Source organism: Rhinoderma darwinii, chromosome 6 (assembly GCF_050947455.1).
Source record: "Rhinoderma darwinii isolate aRhiDar2 chromosome 6, aRhiDar2.hap1, whole genome shotgun sequence".
Lineage (NCBI taxonomy): Eukaryota > Metazoa > Chordata > Amphibia > Anura > Rhinodermatidae > Rhinoderma > Rhinoderma darwinii.
The window spans coordinates 29,836,602-29,863,305 of NC_134692.1; the positions used below are offsets into that span (position 1 = coordinate 29,836,602).

At 38.1% G+C, this 26,704-nt stretch overlaps 1 protein-coding gene across 3 annotated transcripts in view; it reads left to right on the forward strand.

Annotated features, from left to right (window-relative positions):
- Positions 1–26,704, forward strand: part of B3GALT1 (beta-1,3-galactosyltransferase 1) — a 252,232-nt gene that overhangs the window by 42,825 nt on the left and 182,703 nt on the right. For all 3 annotated transcript variants that reach the window (XM_075829401.1, XM_075829399.1, XM_075829400.1), the window contains exon 2: positions 23,266–23,325. In XM_075829401.1, the coding sequence (XP_075685516.1) occupies positions 23,292–23,325 (34 nt within the window). In that variant the 5' untranslated portion in view covers positions 23,266–23,291. The remainder of the gene's footprint in view (positions 1–23,265; positions 23,326–26,704) is intronic.

Sequence of the window (26,704 nt, forward strand, 5' to 3'; positions counted from 1 at the left end):
AACATGTTAACTTAATTCTGCAGGTCAATACGATTACGGCGATACCAAATATATATAGTTTTTTCTATATTTTACTACTTTTACAAGTAAAAAACTAAGTGTAAAAAATTTCATTTATTTTGTGTCGCCAAATTCTGAGAGCCATAACTTTTTTATTTTTCCGTCGATTAAGTGGTATGAGGGCTTATTTTTTGTGGGATAAGCTGTGGTTTTTAATTATACCATTTTGGGGTACATGCGACGTTTCAATCACTTTTTATTCAATTTTTTGTGGGAGATGAGGTGACAAAAAAAAAGAGATTCTGGCGTTTAATTTTTTTTTCTTTTTTTACGGCATTCACCGTGCGGGTTAATTAATGATATATTGTAATAGTTCAGACTTTTACGGATGCGCCTATACCAAAATTATGTTTATTAATTTTTTTTACTATGCTCTAGGGGGAAAATCGGAAAAAGGTTTTTTTTTTAACTTGTAATATTTTTATTTTTTTTTACATAAAAAAAACTTTATTTTGCTCCTCTGGATGGTGTAATGTCCTCTTCCCAGCCCAGCAATACAGCGTGATCATATAGTATACAGCTTTCATTCCTGACTGTGTATTCAACTGGTGATATCTCCGGTTGTGTCGTATGAAAGATTAGAATCTCCTCTTTCATATGCCACCAGAGTCACTGTTCTATGTGGTCCGCAGCCCGAGATATGGCTGTTTGAAGTGACACCCCTTCCCTCCAGCCTCAGTCTCTCACACTGTGTGAAGCAGCTTGATGCTGATAGGACAGCATCAGAGACTGTGAGGTAGCTCCACCTCAGGAGAAACGCAGATGTCTAATAAAGCCTCATTTGCATATTTACAAAAAAGCTCATAACTTTTAAAATAATAAACGTTTTGGGGCACACCACTAGCATTATCAGTGTGACAGTGCCTATTAGATTAGCTAGGAGATTGGGCATTACTAAACTAGTGACAGAGCCTTTTGAACTTTATTCTGCGGCTCAATACGATTACGGTGATACAAAATTTATATTGTTTTTTTATATTTTACTACTTTTACAAAGAAAAAAGAATTTGTTAAAAAAATTATAATTTTGTTTCACTACATTCTGAGAGCCATCACTTTTTATTTTTTTGTCGATTGAGCGGTGTGAGGGCTTTTATTTTTTGTGGGGCAAGCTGTAGTTTTTATCGGTACCATTTTTTTGTACATTCAAGTTTTTGATCACTTTCTATTCATTTTTTTTTTTTTAGAGCTAAGGCGACCAAAAAACAGCAATTTTGGCGGTTTAATTTTTTTCATGGCTTTCAACGTGTGAGGTCTCATTCACATCTGCGTTGGTGGCTCTGTTAGAGGCATCCGTTGCAGATCCGGCTGAAAATTCCAGAAACAATACCACAGCATGCTGCACTATTGTTTCTGGTAAACCATGGACACCCCGACAGAAACCAGACTAAACCCTTTAAAGTCAATGCTGTCCGTCAAACAATAGAACTGGCGCTTCCGGTATTTCTGTTGTTCTGCTCCTCTGATGGAGCAGAATAACGAAAACACTGACGAAGGTGTGAACCCAGCCCAAGACAGACCTCTCTAAATGATGGAATCTTTAAAATATCCTAATGAAGCTAATGTGTCCGGAGATACAGAATTGCCCCAAATAAAAGGAAACAATGTGTGTCCTATATGCTAACGCAGCATGGAGGAACTGCTGAGAATAATGGACCTGGTCTGGAGATTTAAACTTATCGACCTTAAATGTGCTGCCTGATTTAGATAACCCATTTTAAACACCCCAATGGGAAATGATGTGGTAATAAAAGGGGTCCCTATTCAGTATCCTTATCTATTATCCTTAAAGGAGAGTGGCTTGAAGGAATGTCTCTGACTCCGGAAGATTCGGCATGTCCATGAATTACACCAGTATTTCATAATCTTCAATTGTATATGTGTAATTCTTAAAAATGGCAGAAAATGGCAGTGTTATATTTCCCTACAGATTACAGCTGATTTCGGGTGTTCCCATCAGTGTGATGCCATATGATCAGCTTATTTTGGGGACTGGGGAGACTCTTCTAAAAATAAGAATTATCCAAAGAGGACAACCACCTTTACTGGTGGATCTATGCAGTTGTTTGAACTTTCTGTCCTTTGTGCCAGTTCATTTGTGCACAGGAGCATATTACCGAAATTGTACAAAAAGGACATGACCTCATTTACACACAGCCCATGAGATAGTATATAATTGTAGAGCCCAGTCTTATTTATAGGTGCATTTGCATTCATTTTAATCTCTGTTCTCATTCTGCCATCTGCATAGCGGATGACGGGGTAAGTACACATCATAATAATCTACTTCGTAGCAATGAGTCCAGAATTTACGACATCAAAACTTTTTGTATTATATATTGTGTTGCTGCAAGATTCTTAAGGTTTGTTGTGACATTATTGTTCATAAACATCATTAATCTTATTTTGTACAATAACGGCTCTTAACATTGGAAAGTAGTCAAGGTGTCAGCTTGGTTATAAATACTAACAAGAAATCATTTTGCAATCTGTCACCCCATGCTGTGCGCTTTCCGGTTAAATATTTCCATGGTATGCTGATTAGTGCATCTACAAGTTCACTGAATGCTCAATGAAATCAGCAATATCTATAAAAAAGTGATTATATGTCATTTTATATGAGAGAAAGTGCAGCATTATTATTGTGAGAAATGCAGAGGTGTAAACAGTTCATTTGGTGTTCCGTAAAGATATAGTAGGCTCGAGGCTGTCTGCTGGCATCTTCTATTTGTGCTGGCAGGGCAGGCTTTAGGCTAGATGGCACCATGTGCGGAATTTTCTTTTGTCGCCCTTCCTTCCCACCTGTCTGCTTATCACTCTCACTGACACTCTTTCTGCAATGTGCGGATCAGCTGTGCTGAAATGGCAGCACTCCCTTCACAGTAAGAGAGTTAAAGCATATGTACAATATGTACACTTTTGAAAAAAAAATTTGTTCTAGGTGATTCTAAACAATTTTTTATTGACTTTTATTAAAAATTATGCTTAGCTTTTCTGATACAGCTTCTATGTATCCCTTATAGATAAAATCTGTATTGTTCATTTAGAGCCGATTCCGTCAGTTCGGCTTAACTGAAGGCTCAGCTGAGAGCGGGTCCTGTGTGTCTCTAACACACAGGGTATCATAATATTGATCACATCTAAGAACAAAGTACCCGCTCTCAGCCGAGCCGTCAGTTCAGCTGAACCAATGGAATTGGCTCATAACGGGCGATTATAGCTTTTTTTTACATACATAGAGGCTGTAGAGGAAAAACAAAATTTTTTAATAAGAGTCAATTTACATTTTTTTTAGAATCACCTAAAACATTGACTATTAAAACAAATGCCTTCAAAAGTGTACGATGCATTTAAGCGCCAAGTTAAGGCTGGCTCTAGGTGCTGGTAACACATCAAATATGTATTATTAAATGTTGCCACATTATATCAACATGACATCACCTACGGATCCAGTCTGAAAGGAAGTGTGTTATCATTGGATGTACTACAGACCATGCTATGTGCATACGCCATGTCTTCTCAACCTTTTCCATGGGTTTAGCTAAAGCAGTCGCACCCGGGCCCTGGTGCATAAGGGACCCCCAGGGCCTTTCTGCCACATAAGCAGGCACCAGCATTATCAATGGCACATGGCACAATATATATGTTACATATTTTTTCATTGGGTTCCAGAATCTTTAATCTATGCTCCCTTTCCCTACAGGGGCCGCACCAGCCATAACATTGAGATGCCTGGGTCTTATCATTGGTCTAAAATCCATGCCAAATGTATCTCAAGTTATCTTTCATTCTAAACCTAGTATGTGTAGCAAATTCAAATAAGCAGAATATGAGTTAATAACATTGCTAAATCAGATTGCTGCAGGCAGTTCAGCTTATGAGCACTTCTATCCAAAGTTTTTGACCTCTCTAAAAACTGGTGAGGTCCGGCTCACAGTTTGAGAAACACTGGTGTATGCTATGTATTCACATGTCTAAAAGAAAATCTACCATTAGATAACCTAGCCGACCATTTCAGACAAAGTCTAGGAATTTTGTCCAAAATGCGTAAGCCAATATGTGCAGGTTGTCTTTCATGGACTTCAAATATTCATTAATAAACTTTCGGGCTTTATTTGTGAATAACTTTGAGGCTATTTTTTTTCCTACATGTTATATTAATAATATATTTTGTGTAACATAGAGATAAAGTGTAAGAAAACTATCAAAACACTTTTTAATATTTTGCGCTCTAATTTTAAATAAAACATAATAGTGTATATTCCAATGTATAACCATTATTTTGTTATAAAACATGTGGAATTTAGAATATTTGTATCAGGGCTACAGATAAGGTTTATGGGGTGATTTTTCATTTTTCATTATGTATATATACTATTTTGTCTTTATTTTTAGTTTTTTAGACAGTGTATCCCCTAAAAATGTTTATAAATAAAATTTTGCGGGGGTTGTAATTTTTTTTATGTGCTCTTAATTCCCCCTATAAATGTATCTTGCATATCAACCCATCTACAAAGGGAAAACAGCCCACCTAACATAAAATGTGCAGCGGATAGAGTTGGTCTGGTTCTGCTAAGACTCGACAGCTCTAACATACTGACGGCAAGTTTCCTTAACCACTTTCAGACTCTCATTAAAGCTATTGATTTCAATGGTGCTGAGTCCCACATGGTCAATGAGCCTCCATAATACCGTTTACTTTTATATAGACTATTATTTACTCTTTCAAATAAGTTGGCATAAAACAAAAATATATTGTTGGGCATTAATAATTCTAGAGGTTATATTACTATCGGAATGATGTCTTGAAACCCTTGGAGACTGTTAAGGAAGGAAATTCTAACATTAGAATTGTATCATAAGAGGAGCTTTCTATAATAAAAATCCATATAAGGCCCCTCACCTTGTATAGGAATATTCAACCACACACTCCAATTCTGGGACGGGAGAACCTACCGAAGCAATTGTAGTCACCCCTCCCATTCCTTGAAGGATAGGAGTACATGATCCTTGGCCAAATTCCTATCGAACTTGTTTGCTAATACTTCTATATTCAATGTTTTTGGTAGCTAATATAAGGGATCATTGTTTTTAAAGCAAAATTCTGGGTACTTTCCTCATCAATTTTAGTGGAAAAAAAAGTCGAACATTTGATTTTTATTTCCTAGAGATATCTTTCATAAGGAATTCAACAACAGCTGTTCTCTTTTATGCTGCTTGTCAAAATCAATTTTTTCCCTTTACAATAAAGCAGGTAATTTAGAGAGGCGTTTTAACGGATTTGCTTGTCTACTTTCTGTACTCATAATCAATTGCAAAATTGATTAATTCGAAAAATATGAAATGTTTTATAGATATCGGTTGGCAGATATAAGTTATTCACGGACCAATATCTGGAAACAGAATAAACACAAAGAAACATCCTACAAGTAATGAAAATGCGCACAAAATGTTCCTCTTTTCTTAGTCTGCACAATAGTTCATTTGTCAGAGCATCAGTTTGTGCTCCAGAGCTGCTATTCCCATTGTTAGCTGGGACATGATGTTGCAACCTTTGTCAGACATTATGGAGGCTATGGAGAGCGGTCTTTGGTCACCCAGATTCCTCCCCTTTTTATTTTACGTGTTTCAGTCGTGTCTTCAGTGCCTATTTACATTAGTACATTCTCTCCTACACTGAGATAGGAATACCCATATGACAACCCAAAAGCACCCTATGAGTTAAAGGCCTTAACTTTGTAATTTATTTGTATTTCAAATGTCGAGTCCTTTATATACCCCTCAGCTGGATGCAGGCACCTGTACATTACCTCTTCATCCTTTCCCTATACATCGTATGGTGCTAGGGGTAACATTAGCTGTCACATGGCCAATTAAAGTAATAGATCTGGCTCACTATTTGTGTTATTAGCTGAAGCAATATCAGGTGGTCCCTGAACATAGAGAGAGGAGGCAATGTACAAACTGAGCTGCGTCTACATTGTTTATATGCAGCCATGGCTAACCAGGGGTGATTCTGGTCATTTTTAATACAAATAAATAATAGTTAATTTATTTGTACTCCCTTATTGGCCAATGCTAAAAAAGTATTGAAGCATGGACAACCTCGTCTTTAATACAGAACCCTGTGGCCGATCTCAGCACAACACTGGACAAATAACTGGATTTAAAAGTCCTTTTCATACATTTGTGGACTTAGGACAAGAGTTAAACCAATGGTTAGAGGTGAACTGAAGGCTAAAAACAAACCAAAACATCTACTGTACACATAATACCCTGCACACATCAACTGTTTTTAATTTGTATTACATTTTTTTAATTATTATTATTTATAATGATTTATAATTTTTACTTTATTTATAGCTGCAGAGTTCTACGAGCAATTTCCTAAGGTCAACAAATTTGCTAGAACATTACTTGGCAGTCTGGCACAATGGTCAATTAACAAACAAAATCTAATATTGTGTTTCATTTATTTGATTGTAACATAGCTGATTGCATTATAAGGCAGATGGAAATTAACATTGAAGTTGAATTATATCAAAAACTGCTCTACAAAATCTATTAAAATGTGTCGTTGGCCTTGTGCTGTAGAAAACCAATGTTTTTGACTCCTTTGCACATTTCGCATTATTACAGTTTAATGCAAAACCTGGAATTTTTCTATTCTGTGTTAGTTATATGGGATATTGACCTTTTAGTTGTGATGACATGAAGTTCGTTGGTGACAACTTCTAAGCGGTTTGTTATCTGTGTGAATCTATGGTAATTCAAAGTATTCTCCTGTCCGTTACTGTTCCTAACCTTTCTACAGCATCCCAATAAAGCTTCAGTTTTTTCTTTGTTGTTTTTGTTCTATGGGATAGGTTCTTCCTGTAGTGGATGAAGAAAGTTGATCTCTGTTCCAGCAATGACTACTTCTTATTTCTATACTACTTTTACTAAGGGCTATATTGATGATTTTTCCTTGTTAAAAGCATAGGATACATTCAAATAAAATACTGCACATACGTCTAACCAATTGGGCTGCCGAAGGGGTGGGGCTTAGGCAAGTTTGCATATAAAGTGTCATTATAGGTGTTTCTGTGGTAGTCTAAGGCAGTATATTCGTAGATAAATTACAAAGACATGTACTGAATTTAATTACACCGCTTGGATCTTGAAGGAACTACATATAGTAGTTTTATTGAATTCTGTGGCTACGCTATTCTATAAATTACTGTAAATATTTTAGCAGCCTGTCACTACTTTGCAAATGTCTTTTTAATTACTGTGGTATTTACTCAGCATCTGTATAGGACTATTACAACCGCACAAGTCAACTGTTGACAAAGGAAGTGAGAAATGACACCATCAGGATACTATTTAATTAGATTTCCTATTTAAAATAGATACATTTAGCTCACCAATTACTAATATGAATATAAATGTCTTTGACCTTTGTGTTGTCATAAAAGATAAATATTTTATTTTATATGTCTCTTTAATTATAAAAAGGATCGTCCAGAAATTCTCATTCAGGAGCATATTTTCCAAGGACAAAACTTTAGTATAATGAAGTAGAAAAAACTATTAGGAAACTCCACTGCTTATAGAAATGTATCATGAATTACATTTTTGTTTTATAAATTAAATTTAAGTTGTATTATTTTATTTTGCTTAATTTTTATTATATTTTTAAATTGTTGTTACCATTTATTTTAAATTAAAAACTTCCCAGAGGTGGTCATCCTTGAGACACACAGATCCTTCCTGCATTGTATCCATAGACAGTGCAGCAGGGTGTGTGTGCTTTATACTTTAGTTGTAGTGAATGGGAGTTAATAGACAAAAAAGTGTCCATATACTATACAGTTTCCAGATACAGCAAAAGTTCTATCACTCCCCCAAAGACCAGTGTGTGGTCATCTGTCATTATACCCTCCACCCAAATCTAAGGATAATGAGATGACTCTACTGGCTTGGTCCCAATCTACACAGCCAACCTAAAAATTTAGTTTTATAGTAATGTTTATTTCTGATGCTATATATATATATATATATATATATATATATATATATATTTTAGAAGACATGTGGTATGGTACTAAAATATTTTGTTATTTTTTTATTGAGTTGTTTTTCTGAAGGTTCTCTGCTCATTTGTGTAAATTTTATATACTTGCTATACCATCTCAGAATTTTGGATTCTAAAACTAAAGGAATTTCTCTGTGGTTTTCAATTTATTTCTTTTTGGATATCACAGGTTTAAGTTTCGGAAACAAGTAGTAAAATAACACAGCATGAAATCACACTGATTTACAAAATATATCTGCTCCAGCAGTATTAAATGATCATAAAAAAGTAATAAAGCATCAATTCTGGCTTCATGAATATTCATTGGTTCTGATGCAGGTAACAACCATATGGCATGACATTAAACAAAAAAAAAAGTAACAAAATACGTATAACATGAAATCGTTGACTGGGCTTTCACTAGTCACCCCTGTTTTAACAGTACATTTGTCATAAAGATGTAGGTGCGTAAAGGGAAAAACATTTTTGTTTTTACAAAAATTATTGTGAAAATCCTGCATTGAAAAGGAGATTATCTCTTTTCGCAATGTTTCAGTTCATTTTATTTCTAGCAGATAGAAGATTTATCCCAGTCAATATAAAAAATAACTTATTAAGGTTATGACTCTACGACATGGCATATGGCTTTGCCCAAAAGTCGTAGTAAAATCACTGGAGTACTGTAACTGTCCCCTCAATGTTTCCCTTTGGAGAAAAGGTTGCTCATTGGCAGAATTCACATGATTTTACCATAAGCTGGAACAGATTCTTCTTCAGAAATCCCCACTGATCAGCTGTTATTTCCGTTCAAAGTTTTGGCAGGCTATACAATTCCCCTGCAGTGGCCACTACAGGAAAAATATTGTATTACATGCCGGCCATTCAAATGAATGGCCATTTAAGTAATATGTTGATAGGTCAGGCCCGCCAGAGCGAGAGCTGCTTTTTATAACTGCTCTCTCTTCTAGTTCAAAGAGGCAGCCCTGGGAAAGATATACCCCTATATGATGTCCATATACCCTAATATGGCCCTAATATGGGGCATATAGACAGGGTTTGTCCCGGCGAGTAAATACCTTTCATTTGTCTATGTATTTTTTAACAAGCCGTAGTATACAGGCTGAAATAGAAGACTTTTTTAATCTATACAGTAAATTCCAGTACATTGGAGCTCACTGAAAGTTAATACTATCACATTTACGTGTTTGGCTGGCCCAGTATAGAATATATTTTGTGAGATAAACCTGCATTGCACTTTGGAAGATATTACAGCCTTTATCATTACTAATTGACTTTAGAGCCTTAGGTAATGGAAGATAGAGTGCTTTTTAAGTAGGTTATATGTCTACAGTGAAATTAGGAGAAAAAAAAAACATAAAAAATGATGTTACACAGATGTTTTAAAAACGTCATCCCCTAAAATACGTCCTAGAGCAGCACTATTATAATAAAAGAAGATGGAACTCAACAAATTTTACTATTAAACCAAGAAAATTAGGGGAAGGATTTTATTTAACCCAAGCCTGGAACAAAATGTGGGCCATTTTTGCAAACTTCCAAATATACTGGGTTGGAAAATCTCTAAATTTAGGTGTCTGTAAAAAATTTAGTGATTAGAAACTAGTGAGTCAATATATATATATATACACATGTTTATTTAGTTTTTTAAACCAAACCACTGTAGTGTATTACATCTAAGCATCAGAAACCTGCAGATGAGTATTATATCGAAGAACCTTTTTCCTCTTTGTCGAAACTTTGAGCTTGTACAATTTTAGGACGTGAGTTTTGTAATCCCTCATTTATGTCTTTCACTGTGGAGGCTATTACCGGCTCTGTTATGGAGCTGCATAACATTTTACCTGTCGCTGCCAAGACAAAATGTTTCTTTTGTGAGTTTTACAATCACTGCTGCCTGGTAGCCAGCATGTTCAGCAGAGAAAATGAAGAACGGATGGAGCATGTTTGCACTGTTTTGTGCTGGTGTCTCAAATGATATTTTAGTTATTTTATACTTATAAATGGCAATAATCTATGAGACTGTATTCTCTTAAACCAGTATATCAAACCTATTGAGAAATCGTAAGGGTTAGTATTTTAGAATATACACATTATTGTATACCATTTCCAGCCTGTTCAAAAAAAACTATAGGTCTATAGTATCGGTGCTGCTTTCTATCCTAGAGACAAATAAAGACCTTAATATACCAAAAAAAAATCTTAGCTTGGTGGATCAAGAGATTTGTGTGTTCTCTATAGGTTTTTGTCCAAAAATATATAGTATAATTATACAGTTTATCATGAAGAAATAAAAGTAATAGATAGTACTTTGCCAGCGTACATCACATATAATCCACCAGTCAATGTAAACTACCACATGGTAGAGCAAGGATGAAGGATGTAAAACAGGTCTTCCAATCTACTGAGTTGTTTGGCTGTGGTACTTTTTGTTTTATGAATCAGGTTGTATCTGAAAGGTGGTCTATACAATAGTGGGACAGAAAAATATTGATACTGTTGAATTTTGGTTTTGGCCAAGACATTTGAGAATTCAAAAGACGTCAAGAAGAGCAAACAAATAAATCCATGACCAAACCAAGCCCACTGTTCCACGCAAAATGGATCAATAAAAGGTCCCAGATAAATTCCTAGCCTACATCAAGCTCAAAATTCTGCGCAATAGGAAAGAGAGGCCTAAAATAAAACTTAACTGTTCATAAAAGCATGCATTAAAGTATCTGGACTTGGCTTACTGGGCAACTACAGAAAATTCACATGGAGTGGAGAGTTCAGAGAAACCTTTGTTATATTTGAGACTCAACTCATTGGGAATAGTTCTGAGACCTGAACAGAAACAGCATATTCAGGAGAAACGCTTATATGGTTAAGTAGCTGCCACTTTAGTAGCAAATATAATAATAAAGTTGCATTCACAAAGCTCTACAATTGCCGAATGTGCATTGTCAGGGCTCAGAAATACGAAATACTTGGTTCTGCTCTCATAGATACAAAATATGACACATTGTTGGTAGCTGTGATTTCCATGTGTTCCATTTTTAGAACTAGAAATATCTCTCCCTATCACAGGAACAGGCCAAAAAATATAATCCTGTTTAATCTTGTCCAACGTACGAGGAGAGGCGTCAGAACGGATGCCTGTTACACAATCCTAAGAGATAGATGCAGCACCTACATATATAATCAATGAGCCACTCTATTTGTCATCCAGGTGAGAAATTTGGGCTGTTCCTGCTTGAAAAAGGCTGTGAACAGCCAAAATGTTGCACTTGGCGACAAATTAAATTAACTATTGAAAAAATATATATATCTGAATACTGCAGTTAGTCTTCTATTGGAACATAAGGGTAAGTGCACAGTGTAAATACTGCGGATTTTGCGCAATAGATTTTGTCGCTGAAAATCCGCAGCATAATACAGTAGCATCAAAGTGGATGAGATTTGAACAAATCACATCCACACGCTGCGTAAATTATGAGCGGAAAAAAGACTCAGAAATGACCTGGGGTGCATTTTTAATCTGCAGCATGTCAATTGTATTTGTGTAATCGCTGCGTTTTTGATGCAGGTTTTCCTTATTGAATTCAATGGGGAGTTAAAACCAGCAACAAGTAACAGAAAAGCTGTGATTCTGGCGCAAAAATTGCAAATCACAAAGAAAAAAAAAACGACTATACTTACCCAGAATTCAGTGCTTCTTCATCGAGGTCGGCCTCCTGTGATGACGTTTCATCCCATGTGACTGCGGCCGCCAGTTACAGGCTGCTGCGATCACATGGGATGAAATGTCATCCCAGGAGACCGGGCTGCAGGACAGCAGACGGACGGATCGCCATGGCTATGCAAGTATCAAACTTTTTTATTTTTACGTGCAGTTTTCCGCAACATTCCGGCCAAAAAACTGCACCACAATTTGGTGCGGCTTTTCGGCCGGAATTTCCTGTGGTGCCCAGGGCGGATACGCTGTCAGCTTTTAAGCAGCATATCCACCCTGTGTGAACATAGCCTAAATCTCAGTACATATAACAGAAGCAAGCTCAGGGCCATTCAAAGATCAATGACAATATGCCTCTCCATGTTGTAGATGAATGGTAACCGCATAGATTATAGATAGTTTAACCCTTTAATGCATGGTGACGACATACATGTATGTAATTGTCAGAAAGGTAATTCCTGAATGATGCCAGACATGCAGTTATCGGTGGGATTGTGGCTGTTATTGACAGCCAGACTCCTGCACCAATGGCCAGAACTGGAGAAAAACTCAGATGCCGGCCGTTTCAATGTTTAAGCCCTGCAATGATCTGATTACAGTGCTGACAAAGTGAGGAGTCTCCGCTCTGGCCTAGAGATGATGATCCTGAAGGAAGGATACCCCTTTAACTCAGTATTCCCTAATATGGTATATGAAACTGGGTTTTCCAACCTGAACAACCATTTTAACCATCACACAGTGCCCATTCAAATTAATAGATTGTCTTTGTAATGCAGGACATAACAGGGCAGGTCCTCGAGAGCAAGAGATACTCTTTGTAGACACTCTCCTCTCTGGCCAAGAGATGAGGATCCTGAACAGAGGACCCCCCTCTATTAACTCAGAATTTCCTAATAGGGTATATGAAAGTGGGTTTTCTAAACTGGACAACCCTTTAAGGGGTTAAGATATGATACCTCCTCAAATCAAACAGTACAAAATATATTTTCAACTTGTTATTCCACAAGTTATCACCGCATAGTTAGCAATTTATAAAACAAATATAAAATTCTGACCAAGCGAAGCGCTTTCCATCTGACCCATAGTCTTTAGTTTAAATTTTAGAGAAAGAGACCCAAAGGAATTCCAAGTAAAAATTTAAACCAAAGCCTGAGTTGTACAGATAAATTATTAATAAGCATGGTATCATTAGTTCTACATACACATTCTCCATGTGGACTCTTTATAGAAAAGGAAAATGGAAATAGGTTTTACATACATTAATGAACTAAAGAAAAGAAATACACAGTTGCCTAACCATTAATTTTTTAGCACTGTAGGGATAGGTCATGGGAGTGTAAAATAAAAAGTGGTTATGTAGATGCATAATGTAGTCATGTATAGAATACTGATGCTTGTACATGAGAAAGAGGTCATCCTTGGACTCCAAAAATTGTTGCATCCATCTGCTCATTGATTAAAGGGTCATGATAATTTAATCTTCTTCTTCCTTTAGCTTGAAGTGACAGTGGGATACACATATGGCACATTGGGGGTTACACTTGGCGAGGCAACGCTACAGCACTCAAAGACTCTCTCGAATAGCTCCTGCTCTAATTTATAGGAGTGCCAGCTGTTGTCGTTAAAATCCAACCAAAATTCATCTTCTGACTTGTCATACTGTAGATACGTAATCCAAAACTCAGGCCCGCACTAATTTCCAGATCGAATGGGCTGCAGATCGAAGGGGCTAGACACATTTTTATAACCATGTTAACACGTACATTTTGGTTGGATTTTGCCTTTAAAGGGGTATTCCGGTTACAACAAGTTACCCCCTATCTGTAGGGTAAGGGGTAACTTGCTGATCGGTGGGTGTCCGACAGCTCGGACTTCCACCGTTTACGAGAACGGGGACACCGAAGTTGCCTGAACCCAAAGTTTGAACTGAGCGGCAGGTCACTCATGCACACTGCCGCTCCATTTATTCTCTATGGGAGCGACGGAGATAGCCGAGTGCAGTGTTCGGCTTTTTCCGGCGCTGCCATAGAGGGGTAACTTGTTGTAGCCGGAATAGCCCATTAAGTTGAGCCTTTCCTATACAGTATCTTAATTTTTCTCCTACAATTCCTCACAACATTTCTAGTGTTGAATGAGACTCCAGGTTTTGGGCTGGTGTGGATGATGGATACTGCTGCCCTGAATAACTGTTACATAGTATTTACATACTGTAGTTGATAAGGTTAAAAAAGACACAGGTCCGCAAAGTCCAACCTATAATATTACCGTGTTAATCCAGAGGAAGGCAAAAAAAAAAAAACATGGGGTGGATGCCAATTGCCTTATTAGGGGAAAAATCCCTCCCCAACTCCAAATACTGTATGGCAATCAGAATAAATCCATGGAACAATGTCCCACTTCCAGAATCTAGTACTCATAACTTGTAATATTATAATCTTTCAAGAAAGGCATCAAGAATCAACCATCACAACATCCTGTGGTAGAGAGTTCCATAATCTCACTGCTCTTACAGTAAAGAATCCTTTTTTGTGATGTTGGTAAAACCTTTTTTCCACTAGATGTAGAGGATGCCACCTTGTCCTTGTTTAAGGCCTAGGTGTAAAATGATCATTAGAAAAATCTATGTACTGTCCAATTACATTTGTGATCGATTGACAATTATAGAGTCATTGCCCCGAGCAAAGATTCAGTTTGATGCCCTAGCCCTATATTAAAATACTTTGGTCAAAGCAAAGGGTGTTTTTTACCCCTTGGCACTAATCCCCTTACCTTTGCCTCTGTACCAGTGCATACAAAATTTACCTCTATAGCCTGAAACGTTGTGTAGTCAAAGCATTTATGTTTTATTTTGTTTTCTGATTTTTCCAGTCTCCTGCCCAAACTACTCATGTTATAACTATTTATTAGAGAAGGGTTGTTAAGCCATCTAGCAGAAATCATGTCCACCAACAACCTAATGTCTTTGCAGGTGTGACAATATTTCTCAGAAAACATGGAGAGAATCATATGGTAAAATTATTAAAACAGCTTTCCGAGTGGCAAAATGGTGTCACACCAGGCAATATAAAGAGACCTTCAACACATTTAAATATTTCTCCTTGCAATGTTTCCTTATAATTTCTTTATATATCACTCACTATCTATTTTACAGGTACACAACATTTTCCATCAATACTCTTTTCATCTAATCCTACGGGAAAATGTGCTTGAAGAACACTTCATCTGCTGTGATTTTATATAGGGACTTATTACTCTATTGAACTTAGCGGTGGCCTTTATTCTGTAATCTTGCCTTAAAAAACTGAGTGGGATAGATCTTTTGTAAACTAGACACTGCTTTCTCTGAAAAGACGTGGGAGTAAGCAACACTTGCAGAGCTTGTCACAAACGGAAATGTTTTTCAAGAAATACAGAATTTCTAGTACAAGGGGGCTACCAAATAGTCACAGTATACAGTCCTGCCCATGTGTCATCTAGGTGCTATGTTAGTTATGTTGCTTTTAACTTAGAATACTGGAATACTATCATTTTATATTATTTAGGTTGTTTTTAGTATGTGTATATGCATTTAATAGAGAGGGGTTCAGAGTGTAGGGTCCACTTCCATGATGTACATGTGTCGTAAGAGGGTATAGGGACAAGGATTGTCCAAATGAAGCAATTCCTTTAATATACGGCAGAAGGAAATCCAGCATTGCCTTGAATGTGACAGTATGTAGGCATTAAACATAATTCCCTGGATGGCACCAGGAAGGGTAGCGACAGATATTTTAACATAAAAACCAGTTGCCCCCTACTGATTGATTCGCTCCTAAACAGGAATAACTTTATATTCTGGAATTACTATAAATTAATTTCCCTGATATAAAATAAATGGTTCTTCAGTGGTGAACAATTGCATTAAAGTATATTTTTTGAATTTTCTAATATTTCAGGCTAGAGGAATTGTTAAAGCCAAAGTCATTAAAGGGGTTTTCCAGCCAGTAAAAATTGATGGCCTATCCTCAGGAGGAAGGAAGGAGCGCTCGTACCCGCTTCAAACAGCTGATCAACTCGGGGCCCGGGAGTTGGACCCAAACCCCTCAATTTTTACTGGCTGGAAAACCCCTTTAATATTTTAGCATTTTATTTATTATTCATACCACCTACAAATTGGGTAAACATAACATTTGAGTCACATTAAAGCAAAAAAACAAGCAAAGGGCCAATATACTCGGTAATATTATGTATGAAAACCCAGCAGATCGAGTCCCTATGGGTCTTGCAGCAGAAAAATCCACAGTAGTTTATTGAATTACAATGCGATTAACCCACGCTCAGATTCACTAGCACATCACATTCAGAAATCCATGTTTCAGCCTCAGATTTCTGCTGAAAATTCTTCAAAAAATCCATGTGTGAAAAAGCCTAATTATGCAACACTGGGTGGTAATTTTCATGTGACGGCCATATATATTTTCGAGGTCATTTTACACCAATACATCGGTTATAGTAGATATTGTATTACATTTTGCTTCCCAGTTTTTAGGTAGTTCTCTCCTGCTAGTCACAATTATACAGGTGTGATTTCCTGATCTAAATATTGGGATTAAGGAGTTTTTTGGATAGGTGTAAAATGTTTAATTTGGGGAAAAAATGTTTGGCTACTTTGACCACACATATATTGTAAGTGGTTGAACATGAATTGATATATACATTCTATACTAAATTATAGCAATTATGGAATGGCTCTCCTAGAATAGTAGATGGGTTCTGGCATACTATAGATGTGGCTCTCTGCCACATTCCTCTATAGATAACCGCTGCTCATTAAGGTCCCAACAGCAGGACATCTAGTGATCAAATTTAGACAATCCCTTTAATTAAGTCAGGAACCTCAAAAATGTTTCCTCCTACTTCCAATATAGAGTAAATGGCAACAAAAGTAAATACATAGTTAAAATATATTACACAAGAAATTACTTTCGCACTGCTCTGTATATAAAACGAATGATGTGTACAAGGTGATCCTACACGTTAGGGCTGGGTTCACACGACCATGTTACGTCCGTAATGGACGGAACGTATTTTGGCCGGAAGTCCCGGACCGAACACAGTGCAGGGAGCCGGGCTCCTAGCCTCATAGTTATGTACGATGCTAGGAGTCCCTGCCTCACTGCAGGACAACTGTCCCGTACTGTAATCATGTTTTCAGTACAGGACAGTAGTTCCACGGAGAGGCAGGGACTCCCAGCGTTGTACATAACTATGATGCTAGGAGCCCGGCTCCCTGCAGTGTGTTCGGTCCGGGACTTGCGGCCGAAATACGTTCCGTCCATTACGGACGTAACATGGTCGTGTGAACCCAGCCTAAGGCTCTTGGAAGGACTGTGTATTTTCTTTGTGTAGTAGGCTTGGATATCTGACTTTGGGGAAAATAAGGCCAGACATAAAATTTAGAACCCCTTAAGTAGATCTTAAAATAACCTTGGCAGAACAAGTAAGTTGAACCAAACATGTTTAGTAGAACATCAGGGGGTGAGATAGAGTGAAAGCTATTTCATGCCTCATGTATCCAATGCCATTGCTAATGGTGGGTTCAGTGTACTGATGGTCCCAGACCAAATGCCCCTCTTCTTTATTTGGCCATGTAGTAAGCTGTACATTCTCAGACTGCAAAACACAGGAAGGCTAAGAATCTATTTCATGGATCATCTATTCAATCGCTTGTCTAGCAGACAGTCCCCTGTAGTGGTGAACTTAGAGCAAATGTCCTTTTTTTCATTAGGCTGGGTTCACACGACCATGTTACGTCCGTAATGTACGGAACGTATTTCGGCCGGAAGACCCGGACCGAACACACTGCAGGGGGCCGGGCTCCTAGCATCATAGTGATTACAGTACGGGACAGTTGTCCTGCAGTGAGGCAGGGACTCCTAGCATCGTACATCACTATGATGCTAGGAGCCCGGCTCCCTGCACTGTGTTCGGTCCGGGTCTTCCAGCCGAAATACGTTCCGTAATTTACGGACGTAACATGGTCGTGTGAACCCAGCCTTATGGCTATCAGTTCTGCATTTGGATTGGGGTGGTGTGGGACACTGAACAGACTTTTTGAATTTTAAATAACTTTTATGGTAACATGGGCTGGTAACATTACAGGATGACATTGAACTAATAATATTTTTGATTTGTCATTTTTCATTATTCAGACTCAGCATTCTTGCCTGAAATTTTCAGTGGAGAAAATACGTTGACAAGGAGATTGCAGTTTTTTACAAATTTTTTAGTGGATATGTCATAAATTTCCTTCATGGGAAAACCACTATAAATGCCGTGGTCGCTATTGACTGCGGCATTTAACTAGTTAAACAGCCAGGAACAGTTCCTGGCTGTTCCTGGCTGTTAGAGCAGCGTGTCAGCTGCTGACACCTGCAGTGTATGGAGCGGGCTCAGCGTGTGAGCCCGCTCCATACATCATCCCCTCCCCGCACCATGATGTGCCGGCACATCATAGGTTGGGAAGGGGTTACGTAAGGAGCGGTTAGCGGGCCCAGGTCCCTTGACTGCCGACTACAAGATGCAGGGATTTTTTAGAAAGATTTATTCTTGCTAAAAACTGTGTCTTATAGTCCGAGAAATACATTTTTTCATGGGCGAAAAACGACGCGAAAATCGGCGTGCAGGCAGAGGAAAATCTGCCTCAAACTTCCAAACAGAATTTTGAGGCAGATTTTCTGCCTGCAAAAACTCAGTGTGCCTGCACACCGATTTTCACAGCGTTTTTTGCCCACGGCAATTAAGCGCCGCGGGAATAAAACGCCACGAAATACGCTTTCTCTACCTCCCATTGATGTCAATGGGAGGTCAGAGGTGTAATCGCGCAAAGATAGGGCATGCAAAACCGGCTCGCGGGAGAAAACCGCCTCTGCCTCCCATTGAAATTAATGGGAGGCATTTTCGGCCGGTTTTTGGCGAGTTTTGCGGCGCGGTTTCCGCGTCAAAAAACTCTGTGTGAACATACCCTTACTCACCAGTTTACTCTTAATAATGATATTTAGACCAACATTTTTAAATAAAGTCTATGAAGAAAACATTTTTATTAAATTTATTAAAATAATTGAATTCCTCATTTTAAATTACTTATCAGATTGGAGTAGTTCTTCTTAGACTTCATACTATCCATACAGAAAATTTAGAGTCTAGTTGGAAATTGGGCAGCACATTTATATTTCCATTTGTGCCACAAGTCCATAAAATTTTACAGAACAAAATACATTGAAACCTCTTTGAGACAACCCCACAAAATTGTATTGAGAAATGGTCTTCTACAGGGGTAGTCCTCTTAAGGACGATGGCAAGTATACATATATGGGATATGATGGAACTGAAATTGTGGTCTAGATAGAGAGGTGGTCTTCTAGAGGGGTTTTACTGTAGCTGTATTGATGATGCTGAAGACATCTCTATGGATATACAAGGACCATCTAGTAGTCACTAGTCAGAGGCTATTTTTTTTAGAGTGTAAAATAAACTGGTTAAAAACAGGATGGACTTCTGAAAAATAAGTTATTCAATTAAAAGAGTTTTTTTCTAATGTGACAAATCATGAATTGTTCGCCTCTTTGCAATAATATTTTGTCTTGCTGCTATCAAGACAAATTTGTGGGCAACATTCCCAATGTACAAAGCGTTGGATGTTCACATAGTTGTAATATACACTGTCTTATAAATATCTTTACAGGGCTACAAATTCGTCTGGAATTTCGAGGCAGATTTTAATCTGCCTGCACACCGTTTGCCGCATTTTTCGCCCGTGGCCATTGAGCGCTGCGGGCAAAAAAAATGCCGCGAAATACGCTTTGTCTGCCTCCCATTGATGTCAATGGGAGGTCGGAGACGTAAACGCCCGAACATAGGGCATGACGCTTCTTTTTCCCGCGAGCGGAAAAACCGTCTCCGCCTCTGATTGAAATCAATGGGAGGCAGATGTTTCTTGGCGGTTTCTGCATTATAAACGTGGCAAAAACCCAGTGTGAACTGGCGCTAAAATAGGTTTTTCGAATTTAGTTTTTTTTAATAACATATATGAAAAATATATTGCATGATGACTTATTATGACCTGTTTTCATGTATACACCACTTAGTATTGTCCATAATGTAAATGCGATATGCATACTGTATATGTATATATTATAATGTAGAGGAATAGGATCAAGCAGAATAAGAACTGAGTTCTACATAGCACTTTTTCTCTATAAATTTGCATTTCTCATTATCTAAAGCTTCTAGTTAATTCTATGTAAATATATATAGATAGATAAATGAGGTATTTATGTATATTGATAGCAGTGATGTAACTATAGGGGCTGCAGAGAATGTAGTCGTATAATATTAATGTGTGATCACATCTTCTAACAGGTTTAGTTCAACATTCCCCATAGTGTGAAAATGAACCAGCCTTGTTGGGGAGCTCAATAGTGTGATAGAATGACACTTTTCTTTTTCCGTGGGCATTCACTGTCACATCCTTTTATAAACCTGAGAGAACTATATAACACATGTAACTGTTCACACACGTGTAACACTATTTACGTCACTTCTGATTCTTTTACATTCCGTGAGTCATTAGATAAATTTACCAGTATAAAAGAGTATTTTCTGTGACGAAGCTGTATAGAAGATGTAATAACACATGTAAATGCAAGCAGCACTTTTTTTTATCATCCAAATGACAGTCACTATGGCAAAACCCGATGGATCCCTTTAGTGCTCAATGGGGTCCGTCAGGGGTCGATGGTGTACCGTAGCTTCCATTATAAATGTGGACAGAGCCTTATTAGAGTAGATCTGTTGACTGAAAGGGCTTTTACAAGTATTGAAATTTAACTTGACCTATGGCAGCTGTCTCTCAGGTTGTATAGTGGGTGCTTTTCGCACCCACTAAATTAACCCTTTAACCCCTTCCCGACATATGACATACAGTTACATCATAGCTGGGTAGGGGTAGTATGGAGCGGGCTGAGTCCGCTCCATACAACGCCGGTGTCGGCTGTATGTTACAGCCGACACTTCACAGTAATGAGCGGGATCATGCTCGAGCACAATCCACCTCATTTAACCTATTAAATGCCGCTGTAAATAATGACTGAGGCATTTAAATTGTTGGAGGGGGGGTGACCCCCTAAGACAGCTCATTGCTCCCCCATGACGTGATTGCGGGGTGCTGATGGTTCCTACGGCAGCCTGGGGCTTAATGAAGGCACCCAGGTCTGCCATCTCTGTGCTCCTATTAAGCCCTGCCTCTGTCAGACCTAATAGAAGCCTGTCAGAAAGACGACATATTACAATACATTAGTAAAAAAAAAAAAAATTCAAAGTTAAACAAAACATTTTCCCATTTTTCCCCTACAGCATTGTAAAATAAATAAATAACTAAACATAATTGGTATCACCGCATCTGTAAAAGTCTGAACTACTAGGGCTGATTCAGACGTGCGTGGCGTTTTTGCGCATTCAAAACACGCTGCGTTTTGCCTGCGCAAAAGCCACTTACCTGCTCCGTGAGGCGCAGCCGCCATCATTATGACACGCCATTCGGATGTTTGTAAACAGAAAAGCCTGTGGTGCTTTTCTGTTTACATTCATCCTTTTGACAGCTGGTGCGCGAAACAGGCAGTTCGCACGGAAGTGCTTCCGTGCGACCTGCGTGGTTTTCACGCACCCATTGACTTCAATGGGTGCGTGATGCGCAAAATACGCGGATATATTGACCGTGTCGTGCTTTTTTGCGCAGAGGACAAACGCTGCGCAAAAAGCACGGACTGTCTGTACTGCCCCATAGACTTGTATTGGTCTGTGCGTGGCCCGTGAAAACCACGCGGCCCGCACGGACGCAATACACGTTCGTGTGAATCCAGCCTTAGGGTATGTTCACACTGAGTACTTTCAGCCATTTTTCGAGCTGTAATAGTCCCAAAAAACAGCTGAAAAATTTAAAGCAGAGCGCCTCCAAACGTCTGCCCATTGATTTCAATGGGAAAAACGGCATTCTGTTCTGAAGGGCCATTTTTTTCGCTGCCGTTTTTCCAAACGTCTGCGTAAAAAAATGGTCGTGAAAAAGAAGTGCATGTCACTTCTTCAGTCGTTTTTGGAGCCATTTTTCAGAAGATTTAGAGCCTAATTAGAAATGGGGCAGCACATTTATATTTCCATTTGTGCCACAAGTCCATAAAATTTTACAGAGCAAAATACATTGAAACCTCTTTGAGATTAAATAAATAATAAAGTTTTTTTTTAATCTTCCAAAAAAAAATATTGAAAAAAATGTATCAAAAAGATGATGTACTCCAAAATGGTATCAGTAAAATCTACCGTTTGCCCTGCAAAAATTAAGCCCTCAGATCACTCAATTAATGGAAAATTAAAGAAGTTATGGCTCTCAGAACATGGCGACACAAAATATTTTTTTTCTTTGCAAAATAGGTTTTTAAAAAAATAAATAAAAAAGTGATCAAACATAAAAAAAACATAAAAATTTGATATCCCCGTAATCGTATCAACCTGTAGAATGGACACCGTTAAAACAAAATCCCCCCAAAAAAGGCGTAATCACTGTTTTCTGCCAATTTCCCCCCCCCCCAAATATATTTTTTTCAGCTTCCCAGTACATTATGCAGTACAACAAATGATGCCATGAAAAACTACAACTTGTGCCGCAAAAAAACAAGCCCTCATACGTCTATGTCGACGAAAGAAATAAAAAGTTATGGCTTTTAGAAGCCGGGAAGGAAAAAACTAAAAGGTAAAAACGAAGATTGGCCGTGTCCGTAAGGGGTTAAGTTACTAGAAAAGCGAGTTTGCGCTAGTAAAGGCTTGAAGTTTAACATAATAAAACAGACTTTGGAAGCTCTGGCAGGTTTGGGGGATTGAGCTACTTTTATTGGTTTTCAAATGTCAATATAAATCATAAATATAACAAAAATGTCAGGTTTGAACCACGACAAAGTCAATATATACCGTTTCTAGGATGAATATATCATAACCTGTAGCAGTTATCCGCAGTTTTCATTAAGGTTGGCCTCTCAGACGTAGAAAAGCCAGACCATTGTGTCATTGTGAAAAACATAGAATTATGAGCCATTTAGGTTTATTGCAGATTTCAATTTGCAAAACTGATACATTGACTAATGCAGGGCCTGAGAGGGCGGTGCATGACACAGGGAACAGGAAAGAGAGAATCCGTGTCATGCTCCGCCCCCTCAGGCCCTGCACTAGTCATAACACACTGTATCAGTTTTGCCTGGAGTGTTCCTCTAAACAATGTTCATTTTAACAGCAAGTTCTACATTTTTTTTTATTGTTTTTGTAAATGTTGTACATTGTTAAATTCTGTATGATATTTTGTATGATATTAATTCTTTATTTCTATGTATAGTTTACCTCCTGGATTGAAGATGACAGATGAAAAGAACACATAATGATTCGAGCATCTCAGGTACGTCCCTTGAAATGTTATACAATGATCATAGATAACTGATGAAGGCTGCAACATCTGTATTTACTTCATACTTTTCAATGCTAGCATTTTACAAGGTAAGATCTCCGATGTGCAGTAAAGTTCCCCAGGTCTGAGTTTCTGAGTGCCCCTCTGCCTTATAACAGTTGGTTTTCTGCGGTGCTTTCTAAAGGTCACAGTAAATTCATGTTGTGATTGATGGCAGCGCCTGTGACATAATCACAGTTCCGGTGTTCCGAGGCAAAGTACAACATGATGAAGTCGTTTTTAAGAACAGGGGCCATACTGAATTAGTGAGACATAAAAATAAAAAAAAAATTCTGGTTGATGTTCTTAAAGTGGAATGAAGAATAAAAAATAATAAATATAATGTGTATATTCCACATGAATATATTTCTTAATGTACAAAAGAGAGCAGGGTTTCAGTCCAACCTAATGCTGATTCAGCAATAGGGCATGCACCCTCCTGGTGAATGTGGCGCACGCTGCGGGGGGGGGGGGGGAGATAATGGCATACCACTTATGCCATGTTCCTGTAGTAATAAGAGTATGTTCACATGGCTTATTTTCAGCTGTTTTTCAGGCAGTAAACGCCACGAAAAATGGCTAAAAATTTGGAGGCTGAAAGCCTCCAAACATCTTCCCGGTGATTTCAATTGGGAAAAACTGTGTTTTTTTTACGTAGCCGTTTGTAAAAACATTGAGTAAAAAAACGCGACATAAAAAAAAAGTGCATGTCACTTCTTGAGCCGTTTTTGGAGTTGTTTTTAACTGTTTCAATAGAAAAACAGCTCCAAAAACGGCCGTAAAAAAACGCTTGATGCTTAAAAAACGGCTGAAAATCAGAGGCTGTTTTCCCTTGAAAACAGCTCCATATTTTACGTCTGTTTTTCATTTGCCGTGTGAACATACCCTAATAATAAAAGTTTGCTATGTAACTTTTATGTAAGTCTCCAGAATGCTATAGCATAGCAGATAAAATGGGGCCCTGCATAGCAGCCAAGGGGCCCATGTCCACTCACAAGGGCGGTGTAGTTAGTAATTATCCATGTAATGGGAGAGTGGAAAATTTAGCTTAGAGCGCTAGAAAATCGAGGAAAAAAAGAAGGCAAACAAGACAGGGGAGACCAAAATATTAATAAGCTTGACATCCTGACTTCACTTGCTGCTGAAGGTGGTTATAGTGCTGAGGGGTCCCGTTTCAAGTTTGGCTATGAGTTGCCATAGTTACTTGCTACACCCAAACGCGTATGTAAGATAGAGACAGCCCAAGCAGTTGCTATGGTGTCCTTTCTTTGGAGAGATAAGGTCCAGGCCCGGTTGGTCCCAACCCATTTTGCTCCTGGAAGACAAAAACTCTCTTTTTTCAGAGGAACTGCATTGATTGTAACAAGGGAGTAAGAAATTGTCCAAAGGGTAATGGAAAGGGTGTAGAATTGGAAGCAAACACCACTTACCGACCTTGCTCCATAAAGGGAGCCCATTTTGATATTTGCTATGGGGCCCCATGCCTACTATATACACTATTGGTTACATCTGTGAAATTGTCAGGATCCCTTTCCCTTGGCCCTTGAAAAAGACCAATAATAAAATCAATATCAAAATCTGTCAATAATGGCCGCACATGGTTATTTAATATAGAATTCTATATTCAGGGGCGTAACTATAGAGGGTGCAAAGATTATAGAGCAAACTATTACTATAAATGACACATGATAGTTGGGGGGCACTGTGGGCCCAGGAGCTTCAAGTATAATCTCTGGCGATATCCACAAATAACAGTCATCTGATTAGATGCCAACGGCACAAGATGCAACGTGTGGAAAGTAATGTGGTCAAGGTCATCTTAGGTAGGTAGTGGTAACTGTTGGGGGACGTTAGTACCATCGTATTCTGAAAACTTCAGAGTTTATGAACACAGCAATGATGACGATCATTTCAGAAATGTTCAGTGACAGCAGAGTGACAAGTTACTGAATATATGAAAGCCTCCTCAGGGAAAGCTGCCAACGGATCAGATGAGAAAGTTTACAGGAATAGTAGTGAATGTTCTAGCAATAACCAAAAATGAGCTGTAAAAATGAAATACATGGGAGCATTGAATGTTTAATCTGCGGATAAGGTTAATGACCTCAAATAAACAAGTAAAGCAGGAGGCGGCAAGAAGGAGCTATATATATAAGGACTTGGCACACTGAAGTATGTAATTACCAGAAAGCAATTTGTAAAGTTGTATGCATTGTAATTAGCATAATGTAGAGTTGGTGGTTTATAAAGCATACACTGACGAAATTGCTGAGTTTTAAGCCGTGTATAAGAATGTTTTCTAGGCATCAATGTCTACATTCAGTCTTCATAACAGAGGAATAGCATCATTATCCAATTTAGCTATTTCCAATAAATTCTGCAGTAATAGTTGAGACTATAAACTTATTTTAAAGCAAAACTATCAAAACATTCAAAGATGAGTTGAATTATTCTTTATTCTTATTTTTTTTTTTACAGATGTAGCAGAACTGAATTTATTGCTGCATCGTTTGTGCCTCATGATTGCTCTCTGACTCTTTCAGACAAGCGTATTTATAAACGTACGTAATACGGATCCGTAATATGGACGTATTACGGATGATGTTGCATCAGTATTGCATCAGTATTACAAATCTGTATTACTGATGGGCTGTTTCTAGGGGGATAATTGAATGACATAAGACAGCCCCTTTGTAAAACGGATGCAATATGGATGACATACAGATGTAGCCAAGTTTATCTTGACTCTGATAACTTGCTGCAGCGTGATATCACACAACGGAAGCCATTGAAAAGCCCAAAAAAGTCAAGTTAAAGTTTCCTGACACAGTGTATTTAATGCATTAAAAGTCAAGATAAAGATGGCTACATCTCTACAGATGACATATGGACCAAATACAGATGTATCCATCATTACTCTCCATAGACTTCAATGGGCATTTTCCATCCACAACATGGATGAAAGTAGTGTATGCTGTGTTTTTAAAATGCATGTGTATTTTATATGCCCATGTGAATAGCATTCACATGGGCATTTTTATCTTTGCTATGGGCCCCTTTTTCTTCTATGTACTGTATGCAACTGCCTGCAGTCCTAATAGGGTATGTGCACACACACTATTTACGGACGTAATTCGGGCGTTTTTGCCCCGAATTACGTCCGAAATAGCGGCTCAATAGCGTCGGCAAACATCTGCCCATTCATTAGAATGGGTCTTACGATGTGCTGTGCAGACGGTCTTTTTTTTTACGCCCCGCTGTCAAAATGCGTGGCGTAAAAAAGACGCCCGCGTCAAAGAAGTGCCTGTCACTTCTTCAGACGTAAATGGAG